The sequence below is a fragment of the Saccostrea cucullata genome, unplaced genomic scaffold (genome assembly GCF_032062105.1).
Source record: "Saccostrea cucullata isolate Sc308-1 unplaced genomic scaffold, CSIRO_AGI_Scuc_v1 ctg2837, whole genome shotgun sequence".
Taxonomy (NCBI): domain Eukaryota; kingdom Metazoa; phylum Mollusca; class Bivalvia; order Ostreida; family Ostreidae; genus Saccostrea; species Saccostrea cuccullata.
The window spans coordinates 37,522-55,000 of record NW_026935375.1 but is presented as its reverse complement, the minus strand read 5'-3'; the positions used below and the strand labels follow the sequence as shown (position 1 = coordinate 55,000).

At 32.5% G+C, this 17,479-nt stretch overlaps 1 protein-coding gene across 1 annotated transcript in view; it reads left to right on the top strand.

Moving 5' to 3' along the window:
• LOC134242593 (uncharacterized) overlaps nt 1-16,532 on the top strand; it is a 17,785-nt gene extending 1,253 nt beyond the window's left edge. Inside the window, exons 2-17 of the mRNA XM_062724694.1 lie at nt 3,216-3,364; nt 4,086-4,216; nt 4,575-4,698; nt 4,850-4,918; nt 5,406-5,503; nt 6,038-6,113; nt 9,973-10,140; nt 10,436-10,519; nt 10,652-10,743; nt 11,517-11,603; nt 12,700-12,760; nt 12,865-12,972; nt 13,746-13,810; nt 13,940-14,011; nt 15,880-16,049; nt 16,187-16,532. Coding sequence (XP_062580678.1) covers nt 3,216-3,364; nt 4,086-4,216; nt 4,575-4,698; nt 4,850-4,918; nt 5,406-5,503; nt 6,038-6,113; nt 9,973-10,140; nt 10,436-10,519; nt 10,652-10,743; nt 11,517-11,603; nt 12,700-12,760; nt 12,865-12,972; nt 13,746-13,810; nt 13,940-14,011; nt 15,880-16,049; nt 16,187-16,422 — 1,790 coding nt within the window. The 3' untranslated portion in view covers nt 16,423-16,532. The remainder of the gene's footprint in view (nt 1-3,215; nt 3,365-4,085; nt 4,217-4,574; nt 4,699-4,849; nt 4,919-5,405; nt 5,504-6,037; nt 6,114-9,972; nt 10,141-10,435; nt 10,520-10,651; nt 10,744-11,516; nt 11,604-12,699; nt 12,761-12,864; nt 12,973-13,745; nt 13,811-13,939; nt 14,012-15,879; nt 16,050-16,186) is intronic.
• Nucleotides 16,533-17,479: the final 947 nt, after the last annotated feature.

The window sequence follows — 17,479 nt, the reverse complement described above, 5'->3', positions numbered from 1 at the left end:
GCATTTATCGTACGTGATCAACGCACAGGTTAAAGCCAAGAAAATTAAAAGTATTGGATTCAAGAACACAAAAGCGAGCTGCACACTCTCCAATGTACAACTCGTAAACTATATGTAGGTTTAAGACTACTGAGTAATTGACATGTACCCTGTACGTGTAAGTAGCCGCTAGATTTATAAAATTTCTGTTATTTAAGAGTATATTACTAACAGGCGGTGCACATTAAATGTTCTGAATCTAAATTTTAACTCATGTCATTTGTGAAACACCGATGCCCCTTATTACTGTTTATGGCGAAGGTTAGAGTTCCTCGAATGCAAGTTTAACTCCAAGGTCAAGAGATAAAACATGCTGTTACATAAGATACAGAAAGAAGGAGTTGTATAAATGAATTCAACTGAATTATGAAAGCAAAGTACAAATCGTACAAAATTTATAATCGAAGTTAAAGTTATTTAAAAATTAAAAGTTGGTCAAACCCCAAAATTAAGGTAATAGGGTAAAATAACTGGTATATATAATAACTTTTGAACAAAAAGATACACGTGAAATATAAATCCTTAATTGTTCAAAAGTTATATCCAAAGTTGAAGTTTTGAAACAGAAGGTCAAATTTCAAGGTCAATTTCTAAAAATGACAGAATTGTTGCTATCCAAACGAAGGTCGTGTCACAAGGACTACACCTGTGAAATATGATAGCCCTGGTTCTAAATGTTCAAGAGTTATAACCAAAGTTAAGGGTTTTTAAAGTGGGTCAAATTCCAAAGTCAAGTTCAAAAGGTCAAAAGTATTGTATTAAAAGGAAGGTCATATCACAATAAATACACATGTGAAGTATGTAGCCCTAGCACCAACTGTTCAAAACTATGGCCAAGGTAAAGTTTGATAAAATGTTGCAAAAGTGGACCAAACTCCAAGGTCAAGGTCAGTAGATCAAACATGTTAGTACCCAGAGAAAGGTCTTATACAAGGAATGTACATATGTAAATATAGTTTTGGGCAAGGTTAAAATTTTCAAACAAACAGACAGCCAGATGGACGGACAAGCAAAAAACTATATACATGTGTCCGGAATCATCGAATCTTCGACTACAGGGTCCAAAGAATGTACTAAACATAAAAGCGTGAGTTTAATCTTTAAAGATGGCATACTAGAGACAATAATGTCTTTTTATTACTAACTATAGATGCATATGATTGTTTGAGTTCTTCAAAAATACATCTGTAAGGTTAGGAAGTCTATAGAAATATAATTGGTACCGACTTAAGATAGGTTTAGTAGAGGTAGTTTAACTACAGGCGAGGTCAGTTTTAGAATTTTAGGTGACATGGTCTAGAAAATATGGTTTGAATTCTTGTACAAGTGTGCTGGAGAAGAAAAAAATGACATCTCTTGGTGACTTTTGTTAAAAGTGTTTGTGTAAAGTTTCAGCGATGTTCACAGAGGGCGAGAGAATCACTCGAGTTTACAGATTTACAAATCATATGAAGTACTACAGCTGAATTTTTTCCTTCGTAGACGGACGATATATTTCATTGAAGACAGATAGATGACGATGCATATTACAACTACCTTTAAATTTTTGAGGTCAAAATATAGGTCGAAGACTAATGAAGGTCACAAATTCATATACTAGTATTTGGAAAAATTGTTTTCATAAAGATAACATGTGCTTTTTCAATTTCAGTTTATATCATTCCTTTCTGTGTCATTAGGAGACTACCCATACGAAAATGTGCAGTTAAGAATAAGATGACCACTTGGCCCTTAGTTGAATCCTAGTACTTTTAAATTCTTTATGTGAAAAAAGAGTTGACCATAGTTTAACACTTCGACTTCGTGAGATCTTGCAGAGTTGACCATAGTTGACCACTCAGTGTTAGAAAATCTCTCCTACATTTATATCTCTGTATATATATACAATTGTAAAATTGCGATGAATTTAATAAAATCGGTTCAGTTCAGCTCATGAGTGTGCACAAGGGTAGAGAAGGAGCTTGGATATTCTTGAATATAGATTCAAGTTGACAAAAGACTCTTACTAGTATCATCGAGTTCTCTCAGCACAGAGATATTGAAAGTTTGAATTGAGTCGGCAATCTGGGTTCCATGAGGTTGAACTGAGTCTTGTAGAGGTTCTTTGAAGTTAAGTCTGACCCTCTTGGGCGTTCTTAAGAGCTAAACCACCTACATTGTCTTTATATATCATTGTAACTAACATGCATTAGTGGCAAAAGGAGCGGCCAAGTATCTTAATTTCAATGATGGAAGCTCTGCAAGAACATAAGAACAGTTTAGAAATTTAAAAGTACCAATTACTAACTGTACCTATATTTTGAAGCAATTACAGAGACCAAGAAACATATTCATTAATCGGAGAAATTCTTCATGTTCGTTTGCTCTATGTTAAGATTTAAAGAAAACTATGCTTAAAATTTCGTTGAAAATAATATATTCAACATTGTATTTGCACATATTAACATTTGAGTAATTTTTTTCTCTCTTGAAAACTAATATATATCTGTAGGAGGAAAAACACTCATCAAGTTGTTGTTCATGTCTCTCCCCTTATTGACATCCTCACCCCACAAATCAATTATAAACAAGCGCCACTTAAACAGCACCACTCAGAACATTTGTACCTAAATTGCACAGCCCTGTTAAAATGTTCGAATCACTTCACACGCTCCTTAACATGTAAAATTTCTTGCATTTTGATACTGACTGACAATTTTAAGAATTTTTAAAAGAATGACCAAACTTTGCAAGCTCATGTACTCACAACAATGCGTCTTACAAAGTGCACGTGCCCGCAGGGATTATCTAGTATTATCTGAGAAAATACTGCGGCTGACCCCGATAATTAGCAGACGTACCCAATTACTGGGTTAATCATGTCAAGGCGCGGGAATTCTTCTGAAACGTCTGCTCTGACTTTTTTTTACTTTTTGTATGAATTAAAGTCAATAACATGAATGGGATGTGAAGGAGAAAATTTCTGACGCATGTCCCTGACGTCTAGACGTCTTTGAAGAGGCTTTATATGACGTCACTGACGTAGTGAAGAAAATGTCTTTTAGCTTCTATGATCAAAACTTCAAATCGTTAACCAACAATAAAGCTATGAATAAAGAAAATGATAATCTTATATACGTTTACATACAATTTAGTCATGATTAATTTTATACATCTCATCAAAAATATATTTCTAGGCGAAGAAGGACAAAAACTGCGAGTTTTGGAACAAAAGTTGTTTGAGATGATACGAGATGAGTATCCGGAATTTTCCGAATCGACAGGACTGGCCGAAAATGACGGAAGAGCAGAGTCCTACACATTCCAAGCATTCGAAAGACGGAAAGTGAGAATAGGACTGTAATCAGATACATGTACTTGTACTCGGATAAAGAGAAAAAATATGAAAAGAAATTGATGAATATAATTCATGCTGATATTATTAATATCATTTAAAACACATCGACTTTACCATGCATAATGTAGTCATTATCATACAGAATTAATAATTTGAATAATTTCTTTAATACCTTTAATTTAGATGAAATAGTCGACTTGGCTTTCGCCTACATCCAGTGAAAGCCTGTCCACTTCTCTAAAGAGAATATAGGCGAAAGCCTGTCCACTTCCCTAAAGAGAATATAGGCTAAAGCCTGTCCACATCTCTAAAGAGAATAAAGTTATACCAACTTAGACTATCCTCTCCAACACAAACAAAACTATATAAAATAGTCAAGAATTCTTAATTTCTTTAATTATGTAATATTTTTATTCATCACCATTTGCTCAAGAATTCTTTTTTCGATAAGAATTAGTTTATCTGTAAATCAGTTTAAAAAAAAACTCGAGAAATTCAAGGACACAGCTATAAAAAATCATTCTAGAATTTTCTACGTTAATTATGCAAAGACATCTTTCTTGATAGCACCTTGACCTTTCAAAAATCCAATTAAAAGATTTAGATAAAGATTAAGATTTTTAGACTTGAGGAGTAAGAATTAGCTGAATGCATTTTGTTTCACGATCTGTCTGGTCTTGATAACCGACTTTTATTTTTATGTTAACAGAATCAGAATATAGAGCTGTTGAACGAGATTAATACCATCAACAAAAAACTACTCACTCATAATGAACTTCAAGATTTAAAAATCCTACACAACCACGTGCAGACGTACTTGAAAGGCTATGCGTTCAGAGAGTAAGTCTAACTCTGAAATTCATTCAAACTTCTCAATTCGATAAAAAAGATACACAGCTAGACAATTATATGATTAAAAGGTATCAAAACAAAACATACTTGCCTTCTTTTATAATCGTTTAAGAATATAAACTACTGTCTTACAAGTTGACTTTACCAAAAAGTGTTTCATTTATGGTAACCAGAGGCCTGTTCAACAGAGCGCTCACTAAAATTCTTTATACTCACAGTACTTCCGATAGAAATGTTCACAAGCGCTCGCTCTATTGAACTTCTAAGCCTCAGAAGAATGAATCACCAAACCACCCCAATCAAAAACTACACAAAATAATTCCAAATAAATATTCTTGTTTTATAGATGGGGAAATCTGAATCCTATAAATTTTCTAGAGGCTCCTTTGAAGCACCGCAGTTGGATTTCAAAATCTATGACGTCAGATCCGGAGAAATATCTTTCAAGACTTCAAGCCATTCCACAACAAGTATGGCATGGTATTCTCTTAATGAATTTAACTTGTTCAAATCACCCGAATACTTCATTTTCTTCATAACGAGTAAACATTTTACTATATTATTGTTTTGATAAATAATTTTAATCCGTTGAACCTTTATTTTTAATTGTTTTCTCCATAGATCAAGGAGCAGATTCAGCTTATGAAGAGGGCCATTCAGCTTAACAGGACAAACCACCTGAATTCTATGGTAGGTATAAATTAATTTAACGAATGTCTATTTTATACCTACATAAGTATAATCGTATATATAAGTTTAATAGTTCAGTTGTTTCTTTATATATATTTGTAAACGGTTCTTTTACTTGAATTTAAAAAAAAAATAATTTTGTATACAGGTTAATCGAGAAAGAATCAATTCAAACGAAACCTTCCAATCTACGTATACATGTATGTCTTGACTTTAATTAAGATTAAACCTCTATGTAATGATGCATTGAGTCCGTTGTATAAAGAAGAGGAATCAAAAAGAGCAATGTTGATAAGGTTAAAACGTTAATAGTGACCATTCTCATAGCTGGAAAATTGTAGATCAGTGGTCTAAAACGTTTGTATGGACATTCATCCCAAATTATTTTTTTTAGATCAATGAACTAAAGATATAAATTTACCTATTCCTAAGAATTGTGAGATTCGTTGTTGTATTTATATTTCGTTTTGATTCGTTTCGAATCCAGGATGGTATGTTTGAAATGATATGGACTGAAATATTTTACGTATACAGACACCAAAGACACGAAAATTCTAATACGTCTTCATCACAAAACTCATCAAGGTATTTATGATCGTTTGTAATTTATTCTCTTCATTGCATGTTTAAAATATGATAAAATTAAATGAATAATTGCTACAGTTGCCTTTTTAAAATTCGCTTAGAACTAATTTCTTAATTCGCTTTTGGAAACAACTTTTGTTTCCGATTCATATTTAATTAATTCATGCAATACTTTGCAATATTAAAAAAAATATCCTAAAAAGAAAATTCTAAGCGAACTTAATTCTTTAATTAAGTAAATTCTGTAAAATCACTTATTTTATTGGGGATTGGTTTTCGTTGTTTCTGATTATGAAGGGACCAAAGAATTCATGTCAATCACAAAATGCATGTTTCAACATATGGCTACTCAAAAATTCTTCATCCACGAAATTAAATTCCAACCATCCCATTTTTCCCATCAAACAAAGAAAAAAAATACGTGACTTTACTGTTTCCATTACTTGACTTTGCTTTTTCATATTGTCCTTTTCATTTTTATAAGTTGACACACGAAACTTATTGTAAAATGATGAAGTTTCTTTTGTCTGACAGGCTGTTACACGTTTGGAACACCAGTACCGAGAACGCAGTAAAGGCTCTTAATAAACTAGCAGAATTCATTGATTCGGTTAGTATATATGGCATTCCCAGAAATTATTAAAAAATACTTCTGAAAACTTATTTTTTAAATTTCAAAATATTTTTAAAAAGTTATTATTAATAGTTACTGTATGAAATCTTCTTTTTTGTATTTTTCCTGTCGATTGCTAATATTCAAATTGAATGCTCTTTGAAAAGAAGAAAGCATATTATCATTATCAAAGAATTGCAAAACTAGTGAAATTATTAAAACACCGAGTATTCTATTGTCTACTGTTATATCACGTGGGGCAAAATATTGAACAATGGAAAGAAACTCGATAGAGGTAAAGAGCTAGCTTTAGTAGGGCTGGGAATGATACCCCATTTTTCTACAATGTGTTGTTTTCACAAGCCTGCGTCCATATGTGAAAGTTATAGTAAACCAGGCCAACAAACTATTTCTCTAACATGAACTTATCTTCTTTTAAATATTTTGTACCTCAATTTACAAATAGACTATAAAATACTTGGTGTTTCAGAAATTCAACAGGTTTAACAATCTTCTGCTAATACCTAGCTTAAATATGCTTTCTATTTTCGATAGCAGTATAATTCTGAACATTAGCAGGCAACAAAAAGGACTAATAATGGGAGGCTATCCATGAAAAAATACATGCACCATTATAGTGTTTTTATTCTATGTATCATTGGAAAATGGTGTTAAATTGTATGTATCATTAGAGAGTTGTGCTAAATTGTATGTTTCATGAGAGACTTGTGTTTCATTGTATGCATCATAAGTGAGCAGTGTTATATATAATTGTATGTATCATTAGAGAGTATTGTGAAATTTTATGTATCATTAAAGAGCAGTGTTATATTGTATGTATGAAGGATATGGAGATAACGAACAGTATTCAGAATCAAAGTCCATAAAACAATACAAAATAGGAGCAGAACAAACAGGGACCTCCGAAACATCAGAGGTGGGATCAGGTGCCATGGAGGAGTGAGCATCCCGTGTGCTCCTTGTCATGGTCGGTAAATAACGGAAAAATCCGTCTCAATTCAATGTGTAAATAATGGTCTAAAAATTGGTATGAAAAACGTCAGTCAGCAGTTGACTCAATGATAAATTGTATTTGCTGACAAGGTCATTGTATCGACCATAGAACTTACGAAGTGATGACTTTAAACGAGACTGCTGATATTATTATTTCATCAACTTGCTCGTCAGTAATTATGTTCCCCAAACGAAGTTGGGGAACATATTGTTTTTACTCTGTTTCTTATTATTATTATTATTATTATTATTATTTTTCTTCTTCTTCTTCCTGGAACTTTTTTGTCCGGGAATGATCTTGTAAACTGTTCGTCCGATGTAGGTAAAACCTTTTTAGGGTTAGTAGACATGTTATGTAGATTTGCGGAATCAAGGTCATTTTGCGTGCACGTGCTTGCAAGAGCGTGCACGTGCAACACGTGAAATGACCAATATAATAGATATAGCCACAACTTTTCTTTTTTTAGATGAAATGCTTTGAAACTCATAATGTGAGGATATATTAGTAGTATAGACATGACGACATGGTGAAAATAGCAAGATCTCACGCGCATGCACGTGCACTTCGCTCTGATTGGCTGCAACTAAAGTCTCAATATCTTTCTTGTTTTTTGACGAAATCCTTTGAAATTTTGAACAAAGCCATGCATTAGGATATCCTACAACATGAAATAAAGCAATTTTCATGAAAACACGTGAATGCACGTGCGCTGCAATCTGATTGGCTGAAACTTTAAACAGCTATAACTCCCTTGGTTTTCAACCAAACAGGATGGGATTTGGAATATAGATAGATATAATGGACTTCTACAAGTAGGTATGGTCACCATGCACATGCATACACGTGCGTGTACATGTGCTGCAATCTGATTGGCTGAAACTTTAAACAGCTATAACTCCCTTAGTTTTCACCCAAACGGGGTGGAATTTAGAACATAGATAGATGTAATGGACTTCTACAAGAAGGTATGGTCACCATGCTCATGTATGCACGTGCGTGCACGTGAAATGAGTAAAATCAAACATACACTTGAATGAGCGTATTTTCTAAATAATTTTGGATTTAATACTTTAATATTCAGTGTATAAAAAATATAGATTTTGTAGACAGGATGATATGGTCATGACGCAAATGCATTCGCATGTTCACGCGTGCAATGCTAAAGTTTAAATGATATTTGTACACTTCTTTGTAAATGTTAAAATCTCAGATGCATAGAGTTTGTCTTATTTAATGAAGCTTACAGGGAATATGACACCAAAAGGGAGTTGGGGAGCGTTTGGGGAACATCTGTAACGGTCCCCGTTACAATTAGCACTAGTTTACCTCGTTTTAGAAATTGTTCATACGTAGAGCATGCTCTTACGTATCTTATCAAATGAGATACATAAACTCCGTATGCTGGTGATGAAGGTATATTGCTGCATAAGTAAGGGAAGTTGACGATAGAAAAGTTAAAGTCATCACGTTTATCATACAGCTTGGTTGTTAGAATGCCATTGACGTCTTTTTCAAGTAAAATATCCAAGTAAGAAACAGATGTGTCAGACTCTGTGGTATCTTTTATTTCAAGCTCTCCGGGATACATATCGTATCGACGTAGGAATGGAAATTACCATTGTTAATTGACAATTCATCGTCGATATATCGTTATAGTAGTGTCGAATTGTATGTATCATTAGAGAGCACTGTGAAATTGTATGCATCATTAGAGAGTAGTGTTAAATTGTATGTATCATTAGAGTGTCGTGTTTAATTGTATGTACCATTAGAGTACATGTAGTGTTAAATTGTATGCATCATTAGAGTAGAGTTATATTTTATGCATCATTAGAGCAGTGTTACAGTGTATGTATCATTAGAGTAGTGTTAAATTGTATGTATCATTAGAGTGTTGTGTTTAATTGTTATGTATCATTAGAATGTCGTGTTTAATTGTATGTTCCAATAGAGTAGTGTTAAATTGTATGCATCATTAGAGTAGCGTTAAATTGTATGTATCATTAGAGTAGAATTTTATGTTATGCATCATTAGAGCAGTGTTAAATTGTATGTTTCATTAAAGAGCAATTTTAAATTGTATGCATCACTGGAGAGTAGTATTATATCGTACGTATCATTAGGGAGTAGTGTTAAATTGTATATATCGTTAGAGCAGTGTTAAATTATATGCATCATAATTTAACCTGAAAAAGACATTAATGACAATCTTACAACCAAAGTCTATGATAAACGTGATAAGATTAACTTTTCATTTGCCAGCTTCCCTTACTTATACAGCAATATACCTTCTTCACCTGCATACGGAGTTCATATCTCTCAGTTGCTTCAATATGCAAGAGCATGCTCTATATATGTACAATTTCTAAAACGAGGTAAATTATTGACAAAAAAGTCGATGAAAAAATAATATTAGCAGTCTCGTCCGATCAGTGTCTTCTTCTTTTTGGATTCCAGAATAAAATTGAAAATTCCAAAATCTTATTGCAAATCTACATGACATCACCTATCATAATCCAAAAGATTAATATGGCTCTGATTTTTAAAATTTTAAAAGAAGGTTGAAGAGAAAAGTGTTACAGATTGATAAAAGTAACAAACTCGAACTTTCCATAGAAAGAGCGAATATAATAATCATTTTATCGGTAGCCGACTAAAGCAAGTATTTTTATGTTGAGATACTTGTATTATTTTATTTCGTTAGGCATTGTTGAAAACTATATTAGATTTTGATTTTGCATCACAAGAAACGTAAAAACTTTGGCAAAGCAACAATCACGGTCATGTCTTATCATGAACACATATGTTCAAGTGAAGATTTAAAAATATTTTGTTTTGTAGGAATACCTTCCGTCCAGTCGTAGGAATATAGGAGCTAGCTCCCTTCCTGGTGGAATGGAATATTATCAGGCCTGCCTGGACTACCACTTGGGAACTCGACTAACACCACGGGAGGTTCACGATCTAGGACACAGTGAAATCAAAAGAATAGAAAAACTAATGAAGAAGGTAAAGATCAGGGAAAAAAAAATTCCTCTTTGAGCTGGTTTTTAAGTACATGTACTTGTATTTCTTTTTAACTCATTTCTAGTAACATACTGCAACTGTGTTTTGAAAGGTGTTCAAGAAGAACACATTGATGTAATTAATTTGAAGTTTTCTAAAAATGGTTTCAATAACACGATAATTGAACATTTAAAGCAAATAATTCTTTGCATATTTGAATAAAAAAAAACTATACTTTGTCTTCACCGTAACATATTTACTGTTTTGTGAACAATAAATATTGGAAGTCATTTCTAAGGTGATGAGACAAGTTGGATTTACGGGGAAAATATCAGAATTTGCTTGGTTCCTGAACGAAAAGATTTTATATGAAGACACAAAGGTATGAAATAGCAGGTTGATCTATAAACTTCCGATAGCACAAATTATGAATTTTAGCAACATGATGTGGAAAAATGTCTTTGACGATTTGTGATGAATTAACACACTAGATATTCTGTCTATATGATTGTAGTGGAACGTATTCCAAAGTTACAGGAGTGCCATAAACAGCGCCCGTGACTCGTTATGGAGCTCCTTCCAGAGAATTCCACTCACACCACTTAAGTTTGTATAAATTTTGTTTAAAAAAAATAAATTACTTTGAGTTCTATGTGCATTGCATCAAGACAAATAGATGTTAATCAGAGAAAGCCATTTTGCATAAATTTCAATTCTTTTAAAATATTTACCACCTTAAGTACAATTATGTAATGAATAGGACAAGAAACACAAATGAAAGCAGATTGAAGATACTAAAGTAGTAACTTGTCAAAAATGAGATTTTTTTTTAGAAGTGTTACACTGTCTGCAGATGAAAAACACCCGTCGAACTTAATTTAAAAGAAATTCTTTTCTTTCTCACCTCCCAAAACCAAATTCTTGATATTAAAACATTCGAAGGTTGTTTAAAAATCTGAATGACTATAAAATCAAAGAAAAATCACACATTTACATTAACATTTATTTTTATCTGTGTTAAACGGAAAAGGACAGAATTAGTCCCTTCACATAGAATTTTGATGGACAAAAATTCATGTTATATGTAGAGAGTGTGTCTTTGGTCCTATTCTATGAAAAAGCGTTTTTTTTTATACCACAGGATGAGGGAGTTCGTAGACAAAATCTTTATTATGATATATAAATTCAATTCAATTCATTTTGTAATAAGCTATTGTTGAGCTACTACAGTGCAAGCACAAGAAGCAATCCATTTCGCTTCATTTAATTTTAACTTTATTAATTTCAAAAACTAGAAAATATCAGATACCGGTGTTTATTTTAAAAGAACTTTTTTTTTTTAATTTTGTGAACAATTATTTTCATATGCTTATTTTCAGAATAGTTACCTATAACGATTCAAGGGTACCAGCGAGGGGCCACTACACCAATAATGTGTTTTATATAAATGTACATTACGAAAATAGGTAAGATAATTAATTTCTTTCTCTATTCTATGTCCAGAAGGAAATTGTGAATTAATAAAAATTATATATTTCTAGAAGTCCGTATTTTTAGCTCTATTGGTCAGAGACCAGAAGAGCTTCTGCGATAGTAATGCGTCCGTCGTCCGTCCGTCCGTCTGTCTGTCTGTAAAATTTTTTTTTTCAAAATGCTACTCCTTCTACAGTTTTAGTCTGATTTCAATATAACGTGGCACACAAGTAGACTTCACAAAGATACATAATTCTGTTTATCAGTTTTTGATTTCGATGAACGTTGTTGCCGTGATTTCTAAAATAGAAATTTCTTCGAAATACTTTTAAAATGCTACTCCTCCTACAGTTTTGGTCTGATTTCAATATAACTTGGCACACAAGTAGACTACACTAAGATACATAATTCCGTGTATCGGTTTTTGATTTTGATGAACGGTGTTGCCCTGGTTACTAAAAATGGAAATTTCTGTACAATACTTTTAAAATGCTACTTCTGCTACAGTTTTTCAGAATGCTACTCAAAATACAGTTTTAGTCTGATTATAATATAACTTGGCATGCAAGTAGACTACACTGAGACACATAATTATCAGTTTTGTGTTTTTGATTTTGATGAACCATGAATCTTTGGTAACTAAAATTAAAAATTCTGTAAGTTTTATTAAAAGTTACTCCTACAGTTGCCTTATTGCAATCTTGCCACAAAAAAGAGACTTAATCAAGGATCATCATTCTATTTGTTGCTTTTGTAAAGTTTTAAGTACCAATTGCTACTTTTCTCTTCCTTTATTTTAAGTACAAACCAGTAGAGCTACAATCTCAACAGAGACTTCTGGTTTTTACTTATGTACAATGTACTCAGAAATCAAAAATATAGATTTAAGGGGACATCCAAGTACCAAATCACTTTTTATGTGAGGTATAGTGAAACCCACTACAAAAAGACTTGATATTATATTCATGAAATTGTCTAAGTGATTTCATGAAAATACTAAAAAGGAAAAAAAATAAATGTTCTACAAAAACATGGTATAAGAACAAAATACACAAATACCGTAATGAAGGATTTTTTTCCTGTTTTCAGAACAACCTCTAACGTTCTCCCTCTGGCTTTTCATGAAGCTTATCCGGGTCACCATTTTCAGGTAATACCGAATTATAAATATATATACATGTATTAAGACTCCTTTAAAATGTTATTATTCAGAAGAATCATTTAAACGTTGACCTTCATTAACCTTTATTTCAGGAATGTTATAAGAGGCAGCAGACCCTCCCGTTATATCGGCGTCACCTCCTTTACCGCCGACGATACGCCATACCCTTTACATACCCAACTTACGCAGCATATAGTGAGGTACATAAGAAAGCACCAGTGATTCTTTTTTAAGTTTTCTGGTCACCTTCAAAACATTCACCCAGCTTGCATTTAAAACAAATATATACATGAAATAATACAAAAACTGTGACGATATTAGAAACAACATATAGTGAATATATATACTTATAAATATGTAAAATATAGAGTAGAGACTGAATATGTAAAAAAAAAAATGTATATTATAATAAAATTTGCTTTGATTGAAACTAAGAGATATTGACAAGTATTCAAGGTCATAGTTCATTTAAACAATACAAATTGGAAGCAGAGCAAACACGGACCTTCAAAAACATTCGATGTGAGATCAGGTGCCATGCAGGAGTGAGCATCTGGCGAGGGACACCTGTCCTTTGCTCCTTGTCATGATCGGGAAAAACGTAAACAATCGTAGATAATTCAGTGGGTAAATAATGGTCCAGCTATCAGTATGAAAAGCGCCAGTCAGCATTTGAGTTAGCGATAAGTTGTATTTGCTAACAAGGTCATTAACTTTTGATGTCCTATTCCATCAACTTGTTTGTCAAAAGCTTCTTTTAGAAATTATTCATACATATAACGTACTAGTACTCTTGCCGATCGAATCTATGAGAGACATACAATCCATATGTAGATTTTACGGGTATGTTGCAATATAAGTTGAAGATTGAAAAAGTGAAGTCATCACGTTTATCATAGAGCTTTGTTTATGTTAAATAAAATTTAAATATAAAATTTATTTGTGAAAGTATGCTAAATGAATTCTGTTATAGGGCTGGGCGCTGTATGCAGAACAGTTAGGGATGGAGATGGGATTTTATAAAACTCCTCTGGAAACGTAAGAATCTTTTCTTATATTTATGTAGTTGATTTTTAAATGCAATTAAGCCGGACAAGATGTACCATTTTATGAAAGAGACAGTATTGTAAAGCGTACTAAAACATGTAAAATTCCAATGATATTTAGTTTTCAGAAATATTTATCAGAAATCTTCAGAGCGTGTCGACTGGTTGTGGATACGGGAATACATGCTTTTGGGTGAGTATATGTCAAATAATTTTCATGGAAAAGGGGATAAAAACTATTAAGTTATTTAATTGATTGCTAGCATGTTCTCTTTACAGTAGAAAGAGAGACTAATAGCTCTCTTTTTTAACGTGTGATTTTCAGAAATCTTGATATTTGTTTTATATAGCAGCATGGTGATTTTTTAGCTCTACTGGTCAGAGACCAGAAGAGCTTATGCGATAGTAATGCGTCCGTCGTCCGTCCGTCTGTCTGTCTGTCTGTCTGTCTGTCCGTCTGTCTGTCTGTCTGTCTGTAAACAATTTTTCAAAATGCTACTCCTCCTACAGTTTTGGTCTGATTTCAATATAACTTGGCACACAAGTAGACTACACTAAGATACATAATTCTGTGTATTGGTTTTTGATTTCGATGAACGGTGTTGCCGTGGTTACTAAAAATAGAAATTTCTGTGAAATTCTTTCAAAGTGCTACTCCTCCTACAGTTTTAGTCTGATTTCAATATAACTTGGCACAAAAGTAGACTACACTAAGATACACAATTCTGTGTATCAGTTTTTGATTTTGATGAACGATGTTGCCGTGGTTACTAAAAATAGAAATTTCTGTGAAATTCTTTCAAAATGCTACCCCTCCTACAGTTTTAGTCTGATTTCAATATAACTTGGCACACAAGTAGACTACACTAAGATACACAATTCTGTTTATCGGTTTTTGATTTCGTTGAACGGTGTTGCCGTGGTTACTAAAAATAGAAATTTCTGTGAAATTCTTTCAAAATGCTACTCCTCCTACAGTTTTGGTCTGATTTCAATATAACTTGGCACACAAGTAGACTACCCTTAGATACATAATTCTGTGTATCGGTTTTTGATTTCGATGAACGGTGTTGCCGTGGTTACTAAAAATAGAAATTTCTGTGAAATTCTTTCAAAATGCTACTCCTCCTACAGTTTTAGTCTGATTTCAATATAACTTGGCACACAAGTAGACTACACTAAGATACATAATTCTGTGTATCGGTTTTTGATTTCGATGAACGGTGTTGCCGTGGTTACTAAAAATAGAAATTTCTGTGAAATTCTTTCAAAATGCTACTCCTCCTACAGTTTTAGTCTGATTTCAATATAACTTGGCACACAAGTAGACTACACTAAGATACACAATTCTGTTTATCGGTTTTTGATTTCGTTGAACGGTGTTGCCGTGGTTACTAAAAATAGAAATTTCTGTGAAATTCTTTCAAAATGCTACTCCTCCTACAGTTTTAGTCTGATTTCAATATAACTTGGCACACAAGTAGACTACACTAAGATACATAATTCTGTGTATCGGTTTTTGATTTCGATGAACGGTGTTGCCGTGGTTACTAAAAATAGAAATTTCTGTGAAATTCTTTCAAAATGCTATCCCTCCTACAGTTTTTGTCTGATTTCAATATAACTTGGCACACAAGTAGACTACACTAAGATACACAATTCTGTGTATCAGTTTTTGATTTTGATGAACAGTGTTGCCGTGGTTACTAAAAATAGAAATTTCTGTGAAATTCTTTCAAAATGCTACTCCAAATACAATTTTAGTTTGATTATAATATAAATGTGGCATGCAAGTAGACTGCACTAAGAACATAAAGAGACTTAATCAAGGATCATTATTCTATTTATTGCTGTTGAAAAGTTTCAATTTCCAACTGCTTAAGTACTTTTCTCTTCCTTTGCTATAAGTACAAACCAGTAGAGCTTCAGTCTCGACAGAGACTTCTGGTTTTACTTTGAAGTTCAACAATATAATCCATTTTTACAGAAATTGTAAAAATGTCTTCTTGAAAAAAAATTAATAGCTTAACTTCATCTGACATAAAAGATTCAATGTTTCAGATGGACAAAAGAAAAAGCTGTTGATTTCATGAGACAATACACGAATGCACCGTATGGGGAGGTAGCACGAGAAATAGACAGATACACCACGTGGCCTGGACAAGCCTGTACATATAAAGTTGGGGAACTGAAAATTAGAGAACTTCGATCTCGAGCAGAAAATATGTTGGGTAATTGTTCACAGCTGCATCTGCTTATTTACAGAAAATATCATGTATGCTCATAGAGCAGTTGCTGTAGGTGTATATTCCGTTAAAATATTTAATATGAATCCATGTTTAACATACATGTATTTTTAATTCTTTAGGTAAACAATTTAATATTAAAGAGTTTCATCATCAAATATTGAAAACGGGGCCCATTAGCTTGGACATTCTGGAGGAGATCGTAAATGACTGGATAATACACAAAATGTCCCCTATTATATCAGATCCAGTCTTATCCCCACAAGCTCTATCAAGAGGGACATCTGTATTTAGCAATTTTTTACTTACATCATTATCAGCGTTTATTATTGTTTCATTTTGGAAGACGTTTATATGATATTAGTGTATATTGATTTTTTTCTTTAGTAAAGTCTGTGCAGTGTTACCCTGTGTGGCAGGTTTAATGCATCCATAGGTTGACATTTAGAAGAAAGAACTAAAAGATAACCTCAGGTCTAACCCTGTTTTTTATAGAGTACATCAAAATAAATGTTTTGTTGAAACACAATTAATTGATGAATGCAAAGCTGTACTGTGTATCAAAACAACTCAAATACAATCATCGCGCGAATTACCTTGCCTTTAGAAAAGAAATGATTACCACCCCCATCAGCATCCACGAAAAAATTAAATTCGACTATTAAAGAAATGTTATAACGATACATTGACCATATATAGGACCTTTTCAGAGACAACTTAAAAGAAAAAAATGTCATCTCTTAGATATAATAAATGTACTATGTGCGATAAATTGTCATCTAGGATTGATTATAGCTTTTAATACAGGTTTATCTTGTACAAGATTATGCTTCTATACCTTGCTGTGAATATACATCATGTAGCTAATTTAAAACTAAATTAGCTAAAACATAACTTGGTTATTCTTTACAATCAATCAGATATTAAATAGCATTTTGGGTATACCAAATAATAGTTGTTTTTTTCCTTAAAAATACCCTGCTGGACAAAGCACAACAGTTTTATGCATGTATAGATTTTTTTTTTGCAAACATAAATTTATGTGAGATAGGTTATCTAATTCAATGTTTTAAAGTGGATCGGTAGTTCTAGGGAATATTCGTATTCAAAGACAGAAAAAGAGGGTTGGAAAAGTCCTAATATGAAATACATGTAAGATTATTTTAACAATGCTTAATCATCACGTTTATCATGGTTTTAGATAACCATTTACGTCTTTTTTTTTTAGTAAAATGTCCGAATATGAAACAGATGTGTCAGACTATGTGGTATCTACTAAACTTAATAAATTATCAAGTAAAAATAATCCTTTGTACAATAAAAATACCAAGAGGATTTTAAAATGCTTGGATACTTGAAATGATACTATTCAAACAAAATGTCTATATTATGTGAATGAATATAATTATGAATTA